This window comes from Amyelois transitella, chromosome 8 (genome assembly GCF_032362555.1).
Source record: "Amyelois transitella isolate CPQ chromosome 8, ilAmyTran1.1, whole genome shotgun sequence".
Taxonomy (NCBI): Eukaryota; Metazoa; Arthropoda; class Insecta; order Lepidoptera; family Pyralidae; genus Amyelois; species Amyelois transitella.
In genome coordinates this window covers 9,500,642-9,524,964 of record NC_083511.1, presented here as the reverse complement: position 1 = coordinate 9,524,964, position 24,323 = coordinate 9,500,642, and the positions used below count along the sequence as shown (strand labels likewise).

Here is a 24,323-nt window from a genome sequence, read left to right as displayed (position 1 = left end):
AAAATGGTACTTATTAAAAGATACAAGACTATTTCGATTTTGATACGAATTCTGGTACTTCTTTAAACCCGCTAATACCTATCGTTTGCACCACATTTCAAGGTGTGGTCCCAGGAGGGCGCTCTCATCTTCTTATTGCAGAGTTTTTCCATCAAATCGGTGCCCTTTTTGTCAGACCCTGGTTGCGAATTGTGCCCAAAGAACAATGGAAAGCTCTGGCCCCTGTTACACAGTTTAAATTTGTAAAAAAATGTAGTCTGAGTTTAAAAAATAGTTTTCATTTTGATTTTTCATTTTCTGCTGATAAAGTAATTTTGTATGTAACCAAGCCAGTGCTGATACGTAATACCGAAAGTTTAATTTGCTTGAATAAAAATTAGTTAGGCGACAATCATAAAAAAGAAGAAAAATTTAAGTTCCTTTTTTATAATAAATCTTTTATTGACTGTGTTTAGATGAATTGAATTGAAATTGAATTAAATACATCAGAGATTTTTTTATTCTTTAGGTAGGTAATAGGATAAAAAAAAATTAATAGAATTCTCCTCCAACACTAGTACACAATTAATCTTAATGACATTTATTTTTTGCATTTTTGCATTTAATTAAATAATTCCTAGTAGTATGTCCGCTTAATGTCCGTAAAAAGCACGCTTATCCACTCGAATTCTGGTAAAATGAGATGCTTTTTACTAAAATTATTTTAACTTATACCTCCGTTTTCGTATAGACTTCGCTTTCCAAACATTTGAGTTAAAAAATAAAAAAAGTCGCCTTTTTCATTTATTTTTTCTCCTTTTTTTACGGTGTAATACGCAGTCCTTTTTATTTTACCTGAATATTCCAAAACAAAATTGTGATAAACCTTTATTGGTGCCTTGAGCGACGCAGCTTTGTTCGAGCATTTTTTCGGCCAAAATTATTCCTCATTTTCCATTCCGTCACAAAGTTCTATCCCTCCTTCTCTCTTTCTCTCTTTTGTTATTCCATCAAAACATATACCATATTTTATCCTCAAATATTTTTTCAAATAGTTCAATAAAATAAACAATAACTTCGCATATTTAAAGAAACTGAATATGTAACAATGGTCCAGTATAAGTTAAGTTCTCCTGCAAACATTGAGATTAGCTTCGCATAAAAACCTGACTCCTGTCGCTGTGATGAACGTAGAAATGAACGAAATGTGGTCATGATCATAATCATAAGTGCACCAAAAGTTCCTCTATGAGGTGAGGAAGCAACCGGGACTAACTTTAGAAGGGAAAAAATATTGACAAAGACATTTTTATTTTTTTGTAATGTATAAATTTGAACCTCTAAAGCATTTTTGATGAACGTAATCAGGCAACGTTTATGTGATTGCCTGGAAGAGCTTGCATAATGCGATAGGGCCGCCTTTTTTGCATTATTAGCTCACGTATAGAACTTATATATGTACATAATGTTACTAGCTGTCCCGGCAAACGTTGTTTTGCCATATAAATAATTTTTAAGGAATTTCTAGTTAAAAAATGTTAAGGATGGACATTGGACAACCCTTAACACTAAGGGGTATGAAAAATAGATGTTGGCCGATTTTCAGACCTACTCAATATGCTCACAAAATTTTAATTAGAATCGGTCAAGCCGTTTCGGAAGAGTACGGGAACTAACATTGTGACACGAGAATTTTATATATAAGATAACTTATGTAGACAAACTGGTAGTTTATTCTATTTTACTTACAGGGGCTAAATACAGGCTAGTTTTGACTGTGCAGTTTAACCTAATATGATCAAAATTATTGATTTTCCCTTATTTCAAAAGTCGATAGTTCAGATCACTGCACCTACATAGAAAGAGAATTTCATGATGTTCTTATCACAAGTTCATAGCTCATTAACCTCTGAATTTGGCTGCACATGCACTCTAACGAAGAGAGATTAGAACAAATAGTATCGACTAGCTTTAGCACCCATCTCTGCCCGTGTTTATTCTTCTTTTTATTCATGCTCGCAAGATTATTGAGCTATTGAGAGATGTCTTATCTGCATGCCAAAAAATTCTCAGTAAAATGAAATTAATTTGACAAACTTTACCTACGCCTTTACTACGTTAAGCGTTTCATTTATAAGAGGACATTTTTAATATTGCTTTTTTCTTCTATATTTCAATAGCCTTATGCCTGGAGCACACTTTCCGGAATTTTTGTTTGTTGGTTACAGAAAGTTAACAAAAAAATACATTTTTTTTTTCTATAAAATTATAAACTTCCCTGCCGCCATTTTCAGTCATATTTCGCAAATGGAACACCCATTATACGGCTGATTAAGGATTAAAAGGAACCGAGTTTATCGCTGATCACGATGATGGATGAATCTTGACAAATTTCGGCTTAAATCCGCTTGTTATTGATGGATTTTAGGTCTCGAGTCACATTTCGTAACATTTTTTAAGAAAAGAAAATCAAATTGATATTTCGTATGTACTGAAAATTAACTCTTGTTGGTGGAGTTAAGTGGAGTTTAAAGAGAAGAACGAAGTGAAAGTCACTCCAGTTACGGAAAAGTCCATCATTATGCTTTTTTTTTATTATCTGTATTGTTTTTTCTATTAACTGTGCCGTGTGGTTTCCGGCACCAATATAAAAAAGAATATGACTACTCCATCTCTTTACCATGGATGTCGTAAAAGGCGACTAAGGGATAGGATTAAAAACTTGGGATTCTTCTTTCAGGCGATGGGCTGGCAACCTGAAATTATTTGAATCTCAATTCTATTATTAAGCCAAACAGCCGAACGAGGCCTTTCAGTCTTTTCAAGACATTTGGCTCTGTCTACCCCGCAAAGGATATAGACGTAATTATATGTTTATGTATTATTCCTTTAGTGTGAAATAAAGTGCGTTTTGAAATCTGTAGTATATATAATTAGACTTAAGTTATGTTGACGACAATAAGTGATACCTTCTATACAATATGGATACTAAAATTCTATTCTATTCTTGTGTTGGTAACAAAAACGGTATGAAAACAAAATCCAAACAAGTTAGTGGGCAGCTCAGTTTTCATATTGTCCATAATGTATGATGGAATGGCGAAGTTCTGTTCAAACTTTCCAAACTTGAAGGATTGGCATGAAAATTGAACGGAATCGAGTGCCAGAAACTTACAAACCTTATTGTGTTTGGTTTGAATTTAGAATATGAAATTTTAGTTTGAATAAAGAAATGTAACCTTTTTATGAGTCCATAATGAAGCAGTAAGCTCCTAGCCTAGTTTAGTTTTAGTCGAAGCTCCGTCGACGTCAAAAAAATAGACGCTTACTGTTTTTATTTAGATCTATTGCTACGTGGGTGATTAACTACATTAGGCATATTTATTTAAACGTTATGTACGTAAAATATACAACAGGTGGACTTAATTCCACAAGTCATTCTCTGCAAGTTGTCTCTTACGAGTATTACTCATAAGACATTTCGCTTTTTTTACTTTTTGTCTTACTTGATCGAAGCGTTCTACTTAGACTTTCTGTTTGGGAGGGTGTTCTTTTCTGATCCTGTAAGAAGTTTCAGGTAAAATGTTTCATCCCGGGTAATCAACAATGCAGACACAAAAATTTATCGATATCTGTACATCGGTTGAGATATACGTCCATGAATCGATTACTTAATAAGATGGCGTAGTATAACCGCTACCCATGGCTTTGTCTGAATATATTCATTCTTACAGTTAATTATAGTCACATAATCACGTCTATATCCCTTGCTGGGTAGACAGAGCCAACAGTCTTGAAAAGACTGAGTATCCTTTACATCGCATGTATATAAAAATAAAATATCTTCCATTCAGCCATATTTTATATTGAACGCAAACTTATAAGTTATGCTAAGATATCATAGTCGGATCATAAAGGTTTAATTAATTGTCGTTGGCTTATTCAAGCGTTAAAATAAGTAGTTTTGTAATTTTTTCACGAACAATTCAGTGCAGCAATTTCAGTTTTTCAGCAATGATGGGCCTGTCTACCCCTTAGAGGATAAATACGTGATAGGTCTTTGTTTTTTTCTCTCTCTAATTGCTGTTCCGAGAGAGGGATGTACTATTTGAAATAACCATTACTTTGGCAAATAATAAAATATAGTTTTTTTTTACATTTTTGTTGATAGTGAAATGTGCATAAAATTTTGCTATCCGCATTGCTACCAATCCAATGCATCATTTTTATGTTAGCTCTCGACGGAAACGGCCAAATATTTTTATTGTCTCTGAAAGAATTGGTCCCATATTCTAGATTTATTTGATGCCTTTTCACTATTTAGGATTTTGCGACGATACGGTTATTTTCATTGTTATACCATAAAACAATATCGTATCAATCATATTGTCCAGTCATTGTTTATTTTTTTTCATCTTTATTGTTTTTTTTAATTTATAATTTTGTCATCAGTGAGATGGTGGTCATGTGCTTAATTTCAGTGTCAAAAGGTCTCTTTTATTTAAGGTAAGAAAATGATGAAAAATATAAATGAAGAGGAGAGAAAAGGGCGTTCTTTCTGATTGGATTAAAAATGTTAGTTTGTATCTTTCTCAATCTGTAGGTATAATTCCCCGAATATTCGATGCCTGATAGATTAGGTATTGTATAAATATAAGTTACCAGTTATCGATATACATAATCAACTTCTTTGAGATCTCATATATTAATCTCAATGTAAAATGTTCCACGTGTATTACACGTGTGTGTTCAAGACTAATTTCCCAGAAATCACGCTTGATCAAAATATCTGTTATATCAATAATTGACTCCATCAAATATTTCGTCTACTAATTGGATATTCTCTGTTTAATTCAAATAATATATATTTATAAATTACTAGAGGCCGCCCGCGACTTCGTCCGCGTGGAATCATTCCCCCGAAGACTCCAGGATAAAAAGTAGCGTTTATGTTATTCTGGGTCTTCAGCTACCTACGTACCAAATTTCATCATAATCGGTTCAGTAGTTTTTGCGTGAAAGAGTAACAAACATCCATACTGACATTAGAACTAAACAAGTAGGACTAATTTAATACGGGTAGGTATTTCTTGAGTTACTTTTTATGTTCTTTAGATAAAAAAAAAGAAAAAGGACCCTAGCCAGGATTCAAACTTGTGTGGCAAGCACATTACCACCTACGCTACAGAGGCCGCCTAATCACATCAAATCTTTAGAACTTTATCTAGTGAAAATTTAAGGCGAAAGAAGTCGCGTACAACAGCTAGTATTATAACCTACTTAGAACAGTCTCGCGGGCTGCCAGAGTTGCCAATCCCCGACGTACCAACATATCGGAAAATAATCCAGAATTTATGATGTGAATAATCTTAGAACACTCCCGTACCCCAGCGGGATAGGGGCTTACTTTTTATGGCTTGTTGCACGCTTATTCTTATCTTTACATACATTATGAGGATTACGGGGAAAATGTAGACGCGAATTTAGAAAAGATTGGTGACATGATTTATTCGCTGAATACCTGACTTACTCAAAAGCGCTGTACCCTCTAGGTCATTCATACATACAAACATATAGTCACGTCTGTCTCCCTTGCGGGTTAGACAGAGCCAACAGTCTTGAAGAGACTGATAGGCCACGTTCAGCTGTTTGGCTTTATGATAGAATTGAGATTCAAATAAGTAGTGACAGATTGCCAGCCCATCTTTAAAAAAGAAGAATCCCGAGTTTATAAGCCTATGCCTTAGTCGCTTTTTGCGACATTCATTTATTACATTTTAGTTTAATTTTTTTCTAAGTAGCTTTTGATTTCTATTCCTATTTTTTAGGCGATGGGCTAGCAACCTGTCACAATTTGAATCTCAATTCTATTATTAAGCCAAACAGCTGAGCGTGGCATAGCAGTATTTTAGAGACTATTGGCTCTGTCTACCCCGCAAGGGATAAAGACGTAATTTTATGTATGTCTTATAGACTTTGTACGTTCTTAGTATTCGATTAAAGATATGTCATTTTGAAACTACCCAATAAATTTTATTTTACCTAACCGTCTACCCGCAACATCACTATTCAGTTTTAAATCCATTTCAAAAAGTTAGCTTTCCCATCGCCTTTCATTGAACCAAATCAAAAACGAATCAATATTTCTTTGTTAAAAAGAAAAAGTAAAAAAAATAATCAATACTACAACTTAACGATTGTACATATATATTTAGCAGCAATTCTCCAATTACCACCCGTTTCGTCGGTTACCAGAAGGTTATATTAAAAGTAAGTTTCACTGACGCACGGCGGTCACAAGTAGTCACGACTTGTTCGGATACTTGGAAGGGTATTGTCCAACTGTCGGCGTGTTTTATTCCAATTCAAACTAAGATTATAAAAGCGGGAGTAAATTGTTTGTTTGTTTGTTACCTCTTCACGGGTTATTCACTGAATTATATTTTAATTAATTTGCTAACTTGTGTCGTGTGGTTCCCGGCACCAATAAAAAAAAGAATACGACCACTCCATCTCGTTCCCATGGATGTCGTAAAAGGCGACTAAGGGATAGGCTTATAAACTTGGGATTCTTCTTTTAGGCGATGGGCTAACAACCCGTCACTATTTGAATCTCAATTCTATCATTAAGCCAAACAGCTGAACGTGGCCTATCAGTCTTTTCAGACTGTTGGTTCTGTCTACCCCGTAAGGGATAAAGACGTGATGATATGTATGTATTAATTTGCTTTATGGAGCAAAATTGCTTGTATTAATCTTCTTGAAATATCACGTAGGGATATATAATTAAGAGTCTGGAGAAGGATATGGGTACCTCTCATCCTACATACATACAAAAATCACGCCTCATTCCCGGAGGGGTAGGCAGAGACTACATCTTTCCACTTGCTATGATTCCTGCACACTCTTCATGCAAGCTCGTCGGTTTCGGGTACTCTTGACCTGACCTTTTGCTAGAACGTGTCCGATTTGATAATGTTACGTTAAAAAACTATGATTCCCATGGGATTTGCGAAAAACCTGCATTCTTTTGTACGTGGCGCCAAATTCGTCGTTTTTTTGTAGATGGTGTTCTATTTGAATGAATGAATTAACTTGTGCCATGTGGTTCCCGGCACCAATTAAAAAAAGAATAGGACCACTCATTTTCTTTTCCATGGATATTTTAAAAGGCGACTAAGGGATAGGCCCATAAACTTGAAATTTGGGATTCTTGTAGGCTGTCGGCTAGCAACATGCCACTATTTGAATCTCAATTTCAACATTAAACACAACAGCTGAAAGTAGCCCGTCAATCTTTCAAGACTGCTCTGTCTACCCCGTAAGGGATATAGACGTGACTATATGTACGTATGAATAAACTAAATTATGGAAACAAACTAAAACGAAAGCTACTTAGTAAAAAAATAAAACTAAAGTGTAATAAGCTTAACGCTTACACTAGCACGGTTCCATTAAATTCTTACCAGTATCCGTAGAAGTTTCTCCCGCGAATGGCCCGACTTCTTGCAAAGGTGATATAAAAATGAGATAGGTGGCGCTACCGACGATTTCTAACTGTTTCCACTGGCATTTATGTGCCGGAATAATGAAAAAGTTACGTAAATGGCTTCGGAAAATACTGTTTGTTCCCGCAATTTATGTTGGGAGAATTACGACGTATGAATGGATGGAGAAACCATGGACGCTGTTTATATCTGAATTTTGATATCGGAATTAGAGTGCCGTGTGGTTCCCGGCACCATTAGAAAAAAGAAGAGGACCAATCCATCTCTTTCCCACGGATGTCGTAGAAGGCGACTAAGGGATAGGCTTATAAACTTGGGATTCTTCTTTTAGGCGATGGGCTAGCAACCTGTAACTATTTGAATCGCAATTCTATCACTAAGCCAAACAGCTGAGCGTGGCCTATCAGTCTTTTCAAGATTGGTGGCTCTGTCTACCCAGCTAGGGATATAGGCGTGATGATATGTATGTATATATTAGAGTGTTTGTTAAATTTTTTTTCCACCAGATTTATGTTGCTATTTATGTTTAAGGTCATGTCACTGTCAAATGGAGTATAGTTGTCATTGTGTTCTAATTTTAAAATCATGAAGTTTCAAATCTTTGATGTTTGCATTACTCGTATTCGTATTGCAAACAGGCAAAGTCCAAGGTCTAGGTTCGCTCCAATTGGCAGCCTCTTGCACGGTTTTGCCGAAAAGGAAGAAAGAAGACGCGTCAAGCCCTCGTCTGAACGTGACGCACGCTGTAATAACATATGCTTAATGCAAACTTTGTTCTCATAGTCCAATAAAAAAATATTTAAAAAATCCATAGGTGATTGTTTTTTTTTTTTTTGCTCATGTAGGAACTCCCTAATTTCTATAACTATATTGCATTATTTTATTTGTTTTTTAACCTGGACACCGTACACGATACAAACTATACTACACTAACTGTCTTCTTCTTTTTCTTCTTTGTCGCTACCCTTCCCACTTTCTACGTGTGTCAGTTTTTCCAATTACTTCTGTCACTTGTCATCTCACCGGTCACTCCCTTTCTACTCAAACTAACCTTTATGCCGTCCATCCATCTCTTTTTTTTTCTTCCCCTATTCCTTAAACCTCTCACTTCTTCTCTTTTAGTATGTAACTAAAAGAGCCTTAAATATGGATGAATCTTCATCACGTTTTTCACGAAGTCGGCACGGACAAAGTCACAGGCACCATCTTCAACCAACAAATACCTGTATTACCCACTTCAAAACAAGTATATAACTTCGCGAACAAAGATATTACATTCTATAGCGGGAATTTAATGTAACTGTGGCAAGTCATGGCAACTTATAATTGGCTAACTTCTCAAGTGTACTCCGAGGTATTTAAGTAACAATAAAACGAGAATTTATAATTTCAAAATGCCATTTAAAATGAGGAAGTTCTGATTAAGTCTTATTAAAATTATCAGTGATTTCACGGTAAGTTATTCTACGTTATACAATTTCGTGAAAATTTATTGCAAGTAAGTTTTGAATTGTAGCTTTGACGCGTTGTATATATTATTATATAACGCATAATATTCGAAAACTACATGCAGTTTATAATTTTTTATGATGATTGATGTAGGCTTTGCATTGTTTGTCAGTCATATACGTATATATAGTAATAGAAGATCGTTATAAACGTGGTACGGCGCATGCAAGCGAAGCGGAGAGTAATAGTTAATATACATATGTATATAAAAAATATATTTAGGCCGTGTGACACCAATAAAAAAGAATAGGACCACTCCATCTCGTTCCCATGGATAGGTTCCCATCGTAAAAGGCGACTTAGGGATAGGATTATAAACTTAGAATTCTTTTTAGGCGATGGGCTAGCAACCTGTCACTATTTGAATCTCAATCATCTCAATCCTATCATTAACCCATACAGCTGAACGTGGCCCATCAGTCTTTTCAAGACTGTTGGCTCTGTCTACCTCGCAAGGAATATAGATGTGACTATAAATGACTGCAAGAGTGAATATATTCAGACCAAGCCATGGGTAGCGGTTATACTACGCCATCTTATTAAGTAATCGATTCGCATTAATTAATTAAAGCTATGCAATATTTAATGGCATACGCCAGTTAAAACCTAATTAATTTATTGCATTGTTACGTCATTATAGCTTATTGGGTAGACAGAGTTCCAGAATATTTGAAAAATACGGACTTGTGACAAAAAAATGCTTTTATAATATAAGTGTCTTTGCAATTTACATACATACATACATAAAATCACGCCTCTTTCCCGGAGGGGTAGGCAGAGACTACCTCTTTCCACTTGCCACGATCTCTGCATACTTCTTTCGCTTCGTCCACATTCATAACTCTCTTCATACAAGCTCGGCGGTTTCGGGTACTTTTGACCTGACCCTTTACCAGGACGTCCTTAATTTGATCAAGATACGTTCGTCTAGGTCTTCCCACTCCGACCTTTCCCTCCACACTCTCCTTGTATATCTGCTTAGTCAACCTGCTTTCATTCATCCTCTCCACATGACCGAACCATCTTAACATACCCTTTTCTATTCCTGTAACTACATCTTCTTTCACATCACAACATTCCCTTATCACGCTGTTCCTTATCCTGTCACTCAATTTCACACCCATCATACTCCTTTGCAATTTATACATACATATACATAAAATCACGCCTCTTTCCCGGAGGGGTAGGCAGAGACTATCTCTTTCCACTTACCACGATCTCTGCACACTTCCTACGCTTCATCCACATTCATAACTCTCTTCATGCAAGCTCGGCGGTTCCGGGTACTCTTGACCTGACCCTTTACTAGGATGTCCTTAATTTGATCAAGATACGTTCGTCTAAGGTCTTCCCGCTCCGACCTTTCCCTCCACACTCTCCTTGCATCTGCTTAGTCAACCTGCTTGCATTCATCATCTCCACAAGACCAAACCATCTTAACATACCCTTTTCTATTCCTGTAACTACATCTTCTTTCACATCACAACATTCCCTTATTTTAATTAACAGCAATTTATTATATATATATCGGTATAAAAATTAGGCATAAATACATATCTACGAAAATTAACTAATGCAAAGGTAATTCTTATCAACAAAATACAATAAACATCATTCTTTAAGCCCATATTTCGGTTGCCTCCTCTTTAAGTAGGAGCCCTGGGTTCCACCAAGTTTAAACGTAAATATATCAAGTCCATATCCCTTGCGGGTTAGACAGAGCCAGCAGTCTTGAAAAGACACGTTCAGCTGCTTGGCTCAATGATAGAATTGAGATTCAAATAGTGACAGGTCGCTAGCCAATCGCCTATAAGAAGAATCCCAAGTCTATTAGTCTATCCCTTAATCGCCTTTTACGACCTCCATGGTAAAGAAATGAAATGGTCCTATTCTATTTTATATTAGTGCCGGGTACCACATGGCAATAAAGATAATATTCTTTTATATTTGTGCTGGGAACCACACGGCAATAAATATATCAACATTAACCTTAATCGTCTTCCAGAAATCCATACGGCATATATTGCATCAATCAATTAGTCCTTCGTTGCAATAATGGTCGCTCAAACTAATTACGTCAAAGTTAACATAATTACCCTCGGCCATTAAGACTTATTGGCATATTCACGAGAATTGCATTCATTAAAAATAAAACTATTATTAAAACGTGGTAATCTTTCTCATGGAACCGGTGTGAGGAATCCCTTCGAGTGACTATTAGGGTTACAATTGCTTAACCTGTGTGTTATCTTTAAACGTCAAGTTCAACACCTGCTTTGTAATTGGCAAGTCAGTCAGTCAGTGTTTACCATCCAGTGGCGGCAGAGTGTCAATTGTTCCATTTAGTTATTGGATTGTGTGGGATTAGTTCTGCAGGTATGATTTTATTTTTACTTTTTTTTTTGGTTAAGTTGTTTTGTTGGCTTTATTTGTAGGTAGGTAGGTATGTGTACTGTAACTTTATTATATAAACTAAAACTATTTATAAAATGTAAAGAAAAAAGATAATTACAAACTAAAATTAAATTTACAAATTGTACAGTCCCTGCATAGAATTAACTTGCGAGAGTGTGCCTAGAAGGCTGGCAGCATTGCCAAAGGTAGGTAAATTTATTGGAGTTAAACAAGTGGTCTTTGGATAATACTGCAAATCTTGTCACAGCATGTTCTTTACTTATTTTTGTACCTTACCTTGGTAGGCCCCAAATAAAAAAAGCTACGGAAATGTTTTCGGGAATTTATTAGTATAATATAAAGTATTTAAACAAAATATTGGTATATATATGTTGAACTTTATTTTAACTTAATTTTTTTTGGATATTTATAATGCTGTTTTGAATATTTTGATTGTTAGATATCTTATTTTTCTCCATTTCTATTTAATGTGAAAAAACCGGCCAAGTGCGAGTTGGCCTCACGCACGAAGGTTTCCATACCATCATCATGTTTTTCAGTTAAATATTTATTCACGTTTCTACTTGTTTATTAAAATCGGCCAATAAATTGCTTAAAAATAACGTTTGTTGTAGGGAGGGCGTTTAATTATTACTTTATTGTTATTTATTTATTTAAAAAAAATAATAATATACAAGTTTATATTCTGTGGAAATTTTAAGCGTCTACTTGTTAACATTGTTACTTGTTAATACTGAACAAAAAAAAAATATACGAAAAAAACACGTTTTTTGTAATATATAAACAAAGAAAAACATTGTGTATACCGGCTGCCACTCTTTTGGCAAAGATTGTAATGGGTTGAACATTAATAAGGAAAAGTTTTTAAAAACGGGATTAGTATATATTTATTAAATACACTGAAAATTCAATAGTAAATTAGCTTTTCTTTAATATTGTATCAGTCTAGAATCCTCACATATCAATCTAGTAATCACAATAGAAGAAAACATAACGTGCCTATAAAAACATCTAGAAAAAATTACCCTACTTCTCATCAGACAATTGGCATTAACAAAAACATCATAGGAAATGTAGCTGAAATAAAATAGATATGTTTGAACGGGTCAGCCAAGCCGGTCCGAACAATAACACATTGTTTTCACAACGGTCTGTGTATAGTCCAGTATATAAACTATCGTGGCACGCAGTGAATTCTCTTGTCTAACACCTGGCTAATAATATAAGGATAGCACTTAAAGAAAGAAAATATTGGCCTTTGTTACGTGTTGATTCAAAGTTTATAGCCAATGTATTGAAGAAATGTTTGAAGTCCGCGTAGTTTCCTGCTGAGTTAAAAAGAACTATCTCTGTTTATTCTTCTTATCTTTGTGTGTTAGTGCCGTTTGGTTCACAATTCATTAGAATAGGACCACTCCATATATTTCTATGATTAAAAGACATTTCAAGATTGTAACCCTTCATTTTAATACCTTAATAAATTCGGTCAAAGGCTCAATCTAATAACCAGATGTTTTATTATAACTGCGGAAAACAAACTTTCGAATGTGCCAAATTTCAATATATGAAAGTATGTAATTAATATGTTCTCAAAATAATAATATATATTATTTACTTCACTGGAATTTGTTAATGCAAAATTTCGTTTTTTTAACCAAGAATAATGTTCATTTATCACGCATTACAGAAATAATTTTATATGCGTCATAGTGAAATTGAAACATTCCAATTACCATTAACTAAATACTAATAGTCAAGCATAATATTCTTTCATTTTACAAATACTATCTGTTTGTTAAATTGATTTTAAAAGTTATTTTAATAACGCTATAGGTAGTAACTGTATCAGTGACACCTGAATGTGCAACAACTATTAGCTAAATTACTTTTGTTTGTTTTAATGAATTTCCTATCATTTCGAATTAGGACTAATACGTAAATTAATCTTACACTAAGCGTTGTAAAAACGCGGTATAATACTTTTGTAAAATATATTAATAAGTTTATACGTTTTGTTTCAGATTTTCAAACTAAGAATGTCAGTCAATCAAGAATACCCAGAGCCAACAACATTACAAGAAGCAATTAACCTTATTAAGTTCATTACTACGACACATAAGAAAGAAATAACCAGGCTTAAAGAGGTCATTACCAAGCAATCAGCAATCATCAAAAAATTAGAATCCAATAGGAAAAAAGAATTGGATTTCTTGTCATCTGAGCTTCTGAAGTACGAAACTAATTTAAATGAAAGGACTGAATCCATCAACAGACAAATAGCTGAAAAAGATGAAATCATCAAAAAGCAAAATGAAACAATTGAAGAACTGAACATAAAATTAAACGTCAAAACAGACTTTATTGTGCCAGAAATAGTCATTGATTCCAACTCTGACTCAGGAATCGTTTTGGAAAATGAAGACTTAAGTCCCAAAATAGATGATTTAAAAATCGAAGTGAAAGCAAGTAGAAAGTGTAGTAGGAGATTTGCAGACTCCATAGGGTTTTTACGCAGAGTAGATTTTTCCCCAATGAAATACAAGCCTGGTAATAGTAATAGTAAGAAGAAAGAAGAAAAGAAAAATACGTTGGAAGTTCCAACTATTCCATTATTGAATAGAAGAATATTTACTCGTCAATTTAGTAATGATCGTCCAATAAGCGATGACGAAAGGATTGTCTTGGATGATTCGGCGTTTTCGGAGGAACCAGCCGTACCAATAGTAGTTACGCCAAAGAAGTTGAATGATAGCATGAACAATCATTTTTCTGACGACGATAGCGATGATACCAGTCAAGAAGAGGCTTTTAACAGAATAATGATAAGAAGTAGCATAAGACGGTCGGTAAAAGCCAATCCTAAATACAAAAAGATTAACCGGAGTAAGGCTAAGCTTTTGGAACAGGTTAAAATCAATATTATTGATTAAAAACTTGAAGAATTTAAGAAAAAGTTGGTAGATACTAAAATCCTTAATTAGTCATATACATTTGAGAATTAAATAAATAAATTATAACTAATTGATTGGTTTTAATAATTTTACCATATATTTTATTCTTTAATTCAGACTAAGGTCTTTATTATGAATTTGTTACGTTAACCAGTATAAAAAATTAAAAAAATAATGCAAGAGACTGGTGCCTGAATTAAACAGAGCTTGAATCTCAGATATATCAGCATGTTCCAACTTAGTACAAGATAAGGATATATGAACGAATTCTTATATGATAACTTTTTTAACTGTGATGTTCTTCATCCGAGGTGTCACCTTTTGTCTAGAAAATTTGATTAAAATGATTTTAAGTTTGGTAGTAGTAGTATAATCAGAATTCATATTTATTTATCTGGCAACATAATTTAGTCCTTACTTTTTCATATCAATATCAAATATTATTTTTATCGTGAGTCTTTTAGATCTTATTTTAACTTTAATATTCTTTGTTTCTTAATAGGTGAGTTATAGATCTTATTTTCACTAAAATAGTCTTTAAGTGTCTTTAAAAGTGACTGAAAACATCCAATCTGGTCTAGCTTTTTCTACTGAGGTCAGAATATGCTCTGTGTAAAAACCAGTAATCTTGTCAAACCCAAAAATTAAATTCACCCATAACCATACTCAGATAATAACGAATCATGACTTATTTTTATCTTCTGAAATGATTATAATTTCAAATTTATTACGCTATTCATATATTTTGTCAACGATAATGTATTATATTTAACAATACCCTTATTATTTTCAAACACAGCCCGTCCTTTAAGTATTTTATATATTTTCTTTGCTAATTGATTATGACAAATAACAACAGTACCTACGCGTGAAAAAATTACAGGGTCACACCCCGAACGGAATGTAAACATTATGCCCACATCAAAGGTCCTAAGGCCGGTTGTAAAAATAAATCAAACATGGTCGGTTCGGGAGCAGCCAAATAAATAGTGGGTGCTGGTAGAGAAAATATTTTGCTAAAACAACCCACGAGAATCGGTAAACACTTACCTAATAATAGACCACTTATTGATACTGGGCAAACAGCCTTACGTTTTATACCTTTGTAACTTCTGATTAAATTGCATAGGTATAAAATGTAAGGGTGTGTAATTCTGAAATATTAAGTACCTATTGATGATGACATAAAATAAAGTTCTTATTTCTAACTTTAGAATAAAATAAAATAGATTTATTTTCAAAATTGGATACACGATCTATATCTATAGATATCTCTTATTGACGTCACAATTTTACTTTATTTATATTGTTTTTATGAATCCATAAGGTAATATTATAAAGATAAATTATTATATTTTAAAACAACAGTTATTGACTTTTATTTAGAAATTCAATCAGGTGCAATGCAAACTCTCTGCTTACTTTGAATTAAGTTATAAATGCCGTGTGGTCCCCGGCACAAATAAAAAAGAATAGGAACACAATTTGAATCTCATTTCTACCATCAAGCCAAAAAGCTGAACGTGGCCTATTAGTATTTTCAAGATTGTTGGCTCTGTCTACCCCGCAAGGGATATAGACGTGACTATATGTGTATGTACCTATGTAAGTTCTGAATTTGTAAATCAAAATAGCAAGCAAACCAAAATCTCAATTTTTGTTGATAGCAGATAGTAATCTTATATCATTACATTTAATTTACAGACGTAAACAGATAAAAATAAATTTATCTTTAATATTATTTAACTTTGATTAATAATAGTAAAAAACATTAATAAACTTAAAGTACAAGGTGCATACGTCTTGTTAAGCAAGCTACAAGAATATTCACGATTCAAATTGGTAAAACAAAATTTAGAAAAATAAACATAAACAAGTAAAATATAATTTTGATTGCACATTTCTTCATGTATATTCCTATATATATGGTGTAAAATTTCACACTTGCCTATGTATTTTTACGTTAAGAGTTAGATGTGACATTATCCAAATTCCATTACTGCAAAAACTTCCTAGCACAGCGGAAGCAACATCGTGTATTGAGATTCAACGGACATTTTACATAAAATGTACAGTCAATAGCAAGTAATACTGTAAAAATTCATTCTGAGAAAAAGAAATCGGAAAGTATACCTTTGCGTAAGATAAGATTTGGTTTCAACAAAATCGATCAAGTACTTTATATTACTTGCACTTGACCTATTAACTGGACCTGACATGCACTTGACCTGTTTACTGGACTGGACGGTGCCATCCCCAGCATTAAGAGTAATAACAACGTCATCTCTTCCCTATGCATGCTTCATTGCTGGTTCGGTAGCAATGAAAACAGTGAAAACCAACTGCTTCTCTTCCCGTAAAAGTCAATCAAGGAAAAACCTTACAAACTTAATTCTTGTTTGAGGCGATGGGCTAGCAACCTGTCGCTATTTGAATATCCACTCCATCATGAATCCAAACAGCTGAACGTGGCCTTTCAGTTTTTCGAGACTGTTAGCTGAAAAGGGAAAAAAGACATGATCATATAAATGTTTGTTTGTTTGTAATATCTTTATTGCATAAAAATTTACACTGTAACAAGAAAATAGTGAGTAATATTTATATACTAGAGGCCGCCCGCGACTTCGTCCGCATGGAAACCCTATCAATCCCGCGGGAACTCTGGGATAAAAAGTAGCCTATGTGTTATTCTGGGTCTTCAGCTACCTACATACCAAATTTCATGGTAATCGGTTCAGTAGTTTTTGCGTGAAAGAGTAACAAACATCCATACATCCATACAAACTTTCGCCTTTATAATAGTAGTAGGAAGGATATGTACTACAAGTTTACAAAGGTATCCTAACGAATTAAAGTGAATGACCCACTATGGTGCTGACTGTACCGGTAAGAAAGTTGGGTATCACGACGTTTTGCGGAACTTTTGCTCCTTGTAGCGTTTTGCATTACACGCGCCATTGGAGCCGGTTCCCGCGCGGGCGGTACAAAATGTCAAGTCGACGTTTTGATTCCATTTTATTTATACAAATTTAGCTGTTCCCGTACCGTGTACCTGCATATATGCGATATGATCACGTCTTTATTGGACTGATAGGGAGAAACTACATCTTCCAATTGCCATGATCTCTGCCTACTTATTGCTACATCTAATATCATTACCTAAGCTTTTCTCGCGAGCTCGTAAAGTAAATTGGACTTTACAATATTTGGTAACAAGCTCTCAGTTTTGCCTAAACAATAAAATTTCCGTATTTTCTGAAGAATTTAGCAAAAACAGTAATAATATCCATTTTCAAGATTTAAACTATTTTTTTACCGAGTTTCGTCTATTAAAATCGGTTTAGTGGTTAAATGTTATGTGGTAAAAAAATAAACATTCGCATATGTAATAATTATTATGAGGTAGAATTCTCTACGCAGGATCTTTAATACTTTTTCCTTAACCGTCTAACTTGTCAAAAAAAGTAAAGTAAGTATATATTAATGGTACTGTTTCTTCACCTCCTTACTAGCATAAATAAGCTGTATAAATTGAAGTGGAGCAGGAATTAAATTCTAGAACAACGAGCCTCACAAAGCACTGAGGAAATGAGCAATTTCCACCAGAAAATGTGTGGAACTACCTACTTACTAAAAATCTAGTGCAGTGGCACATCTTCTAGGGCTTAGAGTGGCTTTAGCACTTAGAGCGCGAAGTCTGCATATCTATGAATCGAGTTAAGATCTCTTAAGAATCGAGTTAAATGTCAATCGTTTCTCTTTCCTTGCAGATTGTAAAAGTAGATAAAATATAAAGCTTACATACCTGAAGATACCTCGTTTAGACGATGGACTATTACTTAAAAAAATACTGTCTTACCTACCTACATATATTCATATAATCATGTCTATATCCCTTGTGGGGTAGACAGAGCTAAAAGTCAATAGTGAAAAGACCGAATGGCCACGATCAGCTGTTTGGCTTGATGATAGAATTAAGATTCAAATAGTGACAGGTTGCTAGCTTATGGCCTGTATTAAGAAACACAAGTTTACAAACCTAAATCTTTTTTTATCTTCCTACCTATTGACACTTTTTCCAAATTCCAATTTAATTGACTAAGATTTAGCTTAACGTGACCTTGTAGTCTTGTCTTAAGCGCTGTCTAATCTTTAGTAATGGATGACTTGATAAAGATCTAGCAATAAAGAGTTTCCCCCGCAACGCTTTCGAGCTATTATAAATTTATATGTAGACATGTATGTATCTCAAGTTGATAACGTTTAGTAATTCTAAACTTCTTCAAAAGAGTTCTAAGCAAACTGGTAATGATGATCACGTATGTGAGGATTTTCATTCGTGTACACTCCAAGTCGGAGACAAAGGACGGACGAGAAATCGGCTTGCTGCAGTGATTGGTCCAAGTTATAAACTGTTTCTGTTTCAACGTATTATTTATTTATTCTTTATTGTAACAATTGCAATTTGTAAAGTACTTACAATAGGCGGACTTAATGTTTACTATCAACAGTGTTGTAAGTTAGTATTGTTACTTACGTGAGACGTTGTCTGAAATAAAATATTTAAATTGGAATTGAATTCTTCAAGATGCGGCGCCAAACAATAATCAATAGAAATAAATTCAAATACGGATTAACGGATAGGCCAAAAAAATAGGATTCTTCCTTGATTGTTGACTGATGACTCTGTTTACCCCGTAAAGGATAAAAACGTGACTACACATATGTATTACCTAATAAACTCAGCGGCAGGGCTAATTTGGATTTTTCTTTTACTTGAAAGACGACCTGAACGAGGTCGCTTCCTGGTGATAAGGTTGCTTTGTATTTCGATTGATTTGACTAAAGAAATAAGCAATTTTTGTCACGCAATAAACTACCGCTGTTTCGCTTTTTATTATGACGTAAAATGGGACAGCTATAGTTTATCGCGCGACAAAAACGCGTGCCATGCCAGGCCTGCTGCTAATAATTCTATACCTATGATCGGACCCACGTTCTATATCTGTGCTCGGAGTAAACTGACTTCAAAAATTAAAATATTACATACATACATACATATAATCACGACTATATCCCTTGCGGGGTAGACAGAGCCAACAGTCCTGAGCGAACTGATAGACCACGTTCAGCTATTTGGCTTTAAGATAGAATTGAGATTCGAATAGTGACAGGTTGCTAGCCCATCGCCTAAAAAAAGAATCTCAAGTTTGTAAGCCTATTCCTTAGTCGCCTTTTACGACATCCATGGGAAAGAGATGGAGTGGTCCTATTCTTTTTTTTTGTATTGGTGCCGGGAACCACACGGCACATTAAAATATAATGTCGCTGAATTCTTTTGATTTAAAAACACCACCCACCCGGTTGGTTCGCGACACGCTCGCGGTCAAAGACGGTTCATACGAACATTCAAGACTTGCTGGGAATAAAGATTATTTGAATCCTTTTCACTCGTTCCTTTTTATTTTACTGTTATTAATACTTCTTATAATACTTACGGAGCTGATCTCAGCGCAGTCTCAAAATGTTTCAGTTTAGCTACGAAACCGATAACGGTCACCAATGTGTATATTTTTGAAATTTGATTAGCTTAGCAGTGCCTTGTGGTCCCCGGCACCAATAGAAAAAACAATTGGACCAGTCCATATCTTTCCCATGGATGTCGTTGAAGGCGACTAAGAGATTGGGTTATATAATATTTGGAATTCTTCTTTGAGGCGATAGGCTAGCTACCTGTCACTATTTGAATAAATATAAATAAATAAATATATACGGGACAAATTACACAGATTGAGTTAGCCTCGAAGTAAGTACGAGACTTGTGTTACGAGATACTAACTCAACGATTCTATATTTTATAATAAATACTTATATAGATAAACATCCAAGACCCAGGCCAATCAGAAAAAAGTTCGTTTTGTCATCATGCCCTGGCCGGGATTCGAACCCGGGACCTCCGATGTTACAGACAAGCGTACTACCGTTGCGCCACAGAGGCCGTCAAATCTCAATTCTATATTTAAGCCAAACAGCTGCACGTGGTCTTTTGTACTACCGCAAGTCTTTTCAAGCCTTTTTAAGACCGTTGGCTCTGTCTACTACCGCAAGGAAAACAGACGTGATTATATATAAGTATGTAAGTATGATTAGCTTAGTAATCACAAATTGTCAAAGTTGTAAAACATACGTTTAACCTAAAATTTATTATAACGTTTATTAATTTTGAAGCGAAATTATCAGCAAAAGGTAGTAACTAAGTACCTACTACAAGAGTATGGTACGCGGGTATAATAAAATACAATCGTTTTGTCTCATGTCAGTTTATGTCAATTATTCTAACTAGTTTTTAACCATATATTTTAAGTACCTACTATACATCAATGATTTGATTAATTAGAAGAAGCACAGAGCCAAAATAATGAACGCCCCAGTGCCTAGCCTCCTTTGCTCTGTAGTGAAACGATGCAGTATCACTTTGCTGTGACACAGAAAGTAATTTAAACGGATCTTTTTCAAAATGGCTTCGAAATTGCCGTCTTGCGAGGGATTATTGAATTCCTCGTATGGAGTCTGGAAATCTGATAAGGATTGATAGGATGTGTTAAAGATTACAGTTAACAACCTTTTTGGGTTCCGTGGCCATTTTGCAAAACAGAACACGAAATTTGTTGATTTGGTTTTAATGTCGTCTTGACTTAGTTATATTTTTATTTGTAATAATCATGGATACAAGTCTGAAAAACTATTTAAATGACAAAAGAAAAACCACAGTTATCGTAGTCCATGAAAACTATTCGTTCGACTATTATATCAATAAAATACATACATATGTACTTACCTTAAAAAAATTGAATCGGCAAAAAGACAATAAAAGTAAAGGTTTCGTATAACAAAGTATGATATTGAAAGAAGAGTGACCGCGGAGAACATGGTGTATGGAGCTTTACATGCCTTTATGAGAAGTCTGAATTTTATTTCCAAAAAGGGTCGCCTGGCTGTGCATAAGGGCGTGTTGGTCCCAACATTAATGTATGGGAGTGAAGGTTGGGTGTGGCAAAAGAAGCACGAAAGCAGGATAAATGCGGTGGAAACGAAAGCGTTAAGAAGATCAGTGTGAAATTGAGTGACCGGATAAGGAACAGCATGATAAGGGAATATTGTGATGTGAAAGAAGATGTAGTAACAGGAATAGAAAAGGGTCTGTTAAGATGGTTTGGTCATGTGGCGAGGATGAATGAAAGCAGGTTGACTAATCAAATATACAAGAGAAGTGTGGGAGGAATAGTCGGAGTGGGAAGACCTTGACGATCGTATCTTGATCAAATTAAGAACGTCCTGGCAAAGGGTCAGGTCAAGTGTACCTTAAACCGTCAAGCTTGAATGAAGAGAGTAATGAATGTGGATAAAGCGAAGGAAGTATGCAGAGATCGTGACAAGTGGAAAGATGTAATCTCTGCCTACCTCTCTGGCAAAAAGGCGTGATTTTATGTATGTATGTATATTTCGTATAAACCCGAATTGCTTCATACGTAAATGAGCGAATAAACATTGTTACTTTCCATAATAAGTGTGTTTTATAAAATATTAGTTATAAACTAATATCTTTTCCAAATAAATTTTTCAGCAAACAGGAAATCTATTATTGCCAAAAATTTAGAAATACGTATTCAGTCTTACAGTTTGTAAGCATGTATCCGAACGTAATGCAATTTGAAAATACAAGAACTACCCTACTTAAACGGCGAATAAAAATTGACGTCATGACGATGGTATTGAATACTTGATAACATTTTTATTTTGTCAATTATTTTATTTAGAATAAGTTTTAATGCCAACACATTCCTATTCGCTATTTGCAACAAGTAAGCATTGCTTTTATTGTCAATACAACTCAATTTAACTTTAACTCAGCAGCCTTGTAACAGATTTTTTAAATTTTCAGATATTACGCTATGCCCAATAAAAACTAACCAAGATAATACTGAAGGTAAATAGTATTGTGAGTACAAGTGTGTACGAAATTATAATAATGCAAAGAAAGAAACCAAATCCAGAGAAAAAAAATCATTTAACAGTGAGTGATGAACCCGTGCAGCCATCAGGATCAGGTGTAAGAGATAAGAAAGTCAATCCAAGTGGTGAGCCAACACAGCCGCAGAGCTCGCAACAGAATTTGCAAAAGCATCCACCACCGCTCTCGCAGCAACACCTGCCACAGCAGCCTCAACACCTGCCAAAGCAGCCACAACACCTGCCAAAGCAGCCACAACACCTGCCAAAGCAGCCACAACACCTGCCAAAGCAGCCACAACACCTGCCAAAGCAGCCACAACACCTGCCACAGCAGCCTCAACACCAACCCCAGCCGCCACAACGTCTCCCGCAATATAGCCCACAACGTCACCCACAACGTCACACGCAACGTCATCCACAAAATCACCCACAAAACCACCCACAACATCACTCACAACATCACCCACAACATCACTCACAACATCACCCACAAAATTATCCACAACATCACCCACAACATCACCCACAAAATCACCCACAACATCACCCACAAAATCAACCACAACATCACCCACAACCGTTACCACGACAATTGCCGCAGCAATTGCGACAGAAATCGCCACAGAAGTGCCAACAACGGCAACCACAACAGTGTCCACGTCAACAACTACAACAACAGCCTCAACAGTGCCCACAGCAGCACCCACAACATCATACACCAACTATGGCAACGTATTATTATCCCCATCAACAGCAAGTGCAAATTCCACAATGGAATGCAATGACTTCAGCGCCGCCGGGTCCAACACCAATATATGCAGTTCCTTGCCAGCCTGGGTGCCTGCCTGTTATGGTGGCGCCAATTTATCAATTTCCATGCACAGCATTGGGGCCACAGAGTATCGCTCCCCACGTTCCACATCCACCCGTGGTCACAGAAATCCCACAGATAACTTATGCTTCATATGTGCAGCCTCCAGTTTACATACAACAAGGCAACGAAACTACTTCTCAGGCGAATGAGTCATACTATGAAGAACAGACAACCACAGAAGATGAAAAAGGTTACGTAGATCAAGTTCAACAATTAGAAACTGAAGCTCCTGAAAATGTGACTCATTCTCTTTCAGAAGTTAATACTCATGTAAACACTGATGCTTCAGCACAGGAAGTTAATCAAATATCTGAGGATCCTATACAAATTTATTTATCGTTAGCTAAAGACACATTATCTTCGCCGAGAATGTCGGCAATAGACCCAAACGACATTATAGATGAGTTATGTAAGCTAAATAATTTGGACAAACATACAATGTGGTTATTAGATTTGGAATATGGGTATCTTAGAACACTTAAAGAACATAATATCCCTTTATATAATGCAATAACAAATTGTATTGAATGTAAATGTTCAAAACATTCTATACATCCAGAATTTGATAGTTGTAATGAAAAATTTAAGCAGATTTTATTGTTATATTACAATAATTTAGTCAGTAATGCATACTCAGGGCTTGTTGAGTTCAATGGAAATACTTCTATAGTGTATTTTCAATTTTGGCTCTTTCATGCTATGCAACAGTTAGGAATGTGTTGGCTTTAGCATATGTGTGCATGAATCAATGAACATTTAATGAGTCCATTCAATTTAGACTGTGTATATTTTGTACAAGAATTCTACAAATTGAATCAACAATGCGCTATTCTATATTATTATAGAAATATTGGTCTTTTTAATTGTACATATATTATCTGATAAATCTAAGACCTCTTTTCGTATTTTCTTCATCTTTTCTTTTGAATGCAATGCATAAAATTTTAAATGCTTACTTATTTCGTACAATACCAGTCGGCATGTTTGTATTGGCTTGCTGAATGGACTCTATTGTACATATATTATTATTTTAATCTTTTTTATTGTGTCATAATTGCAAGAATGAATGAAATG

The 24,323-nt window shown here is 34.9% G+C and overlaps 2 protein-coding genes across 2 annotated transcripts; both read left to right on the top strand.

Moving 5' to 3' along the window:
- The first annotated feature begins 11,303 nt into the window (after positions 1-11,303).
- Positions 11,304-14,349, top strand: LOC106135324 (uncharacterized). Its single transcript, XM_060945641.1, has 2 exons — positions 11,304-11,372; positions 13,433-14,349. The coding sequence occupies exon 2, from the start codon at positions 13,448-13,450 to the stop codon at positions 14,339-14,341; it is 894 nt and encodes a 297-aa protein (XP_060801624.1). The 5' UTR covers positions 11,304-11,372; positions 13,433-13,447; the 3' UTR covers positions 14,342-14,349.
- An 8,042-nt stretch (positions 14,350-22,391) lies between these two features.
- LOC132902035 (uncharacterized) lies at positions 22,392-24,250 on the top strand. The gene is made up of 2 exons (XM_060945632.1): positions 22,392-23,658; positions 24,225-24,250. The coding sequence occupies exons 1-2, from the start codon at positions 22,392-22,394 to the stop codon at positions 24,248-24,250; spliced, it is 1,293 nt and encodes a 430-aa protein (XP_060801615.1).
- Positions 24,251-24,323: the final 73 nt, after the last annotated feature.

Bases quoted from the DNA above. Each gene is read 5' to 3' on its own strand.
- LOC106135324 (XM_060945641.1), top strand. From the start codon at position 13,448: ATGTCAGTCAATCAAGAATACCCAGAGCCAACAACATTACAAGAAGCA.
- LOC132902035 (XM_060945632.1), top strand. From the start codon at position 22,392: ATGCAAAGAAAGAAACCAAATCCAGAGAAAAAAAATCATTTAACAGTG. The intron at 23,659-24,224 runs GTAAGCTAAATA...GTACAATACCAG, and splicing joins CGACATTATAGATGAGTTAT to TCGGCATGTTTGTATTGGCT.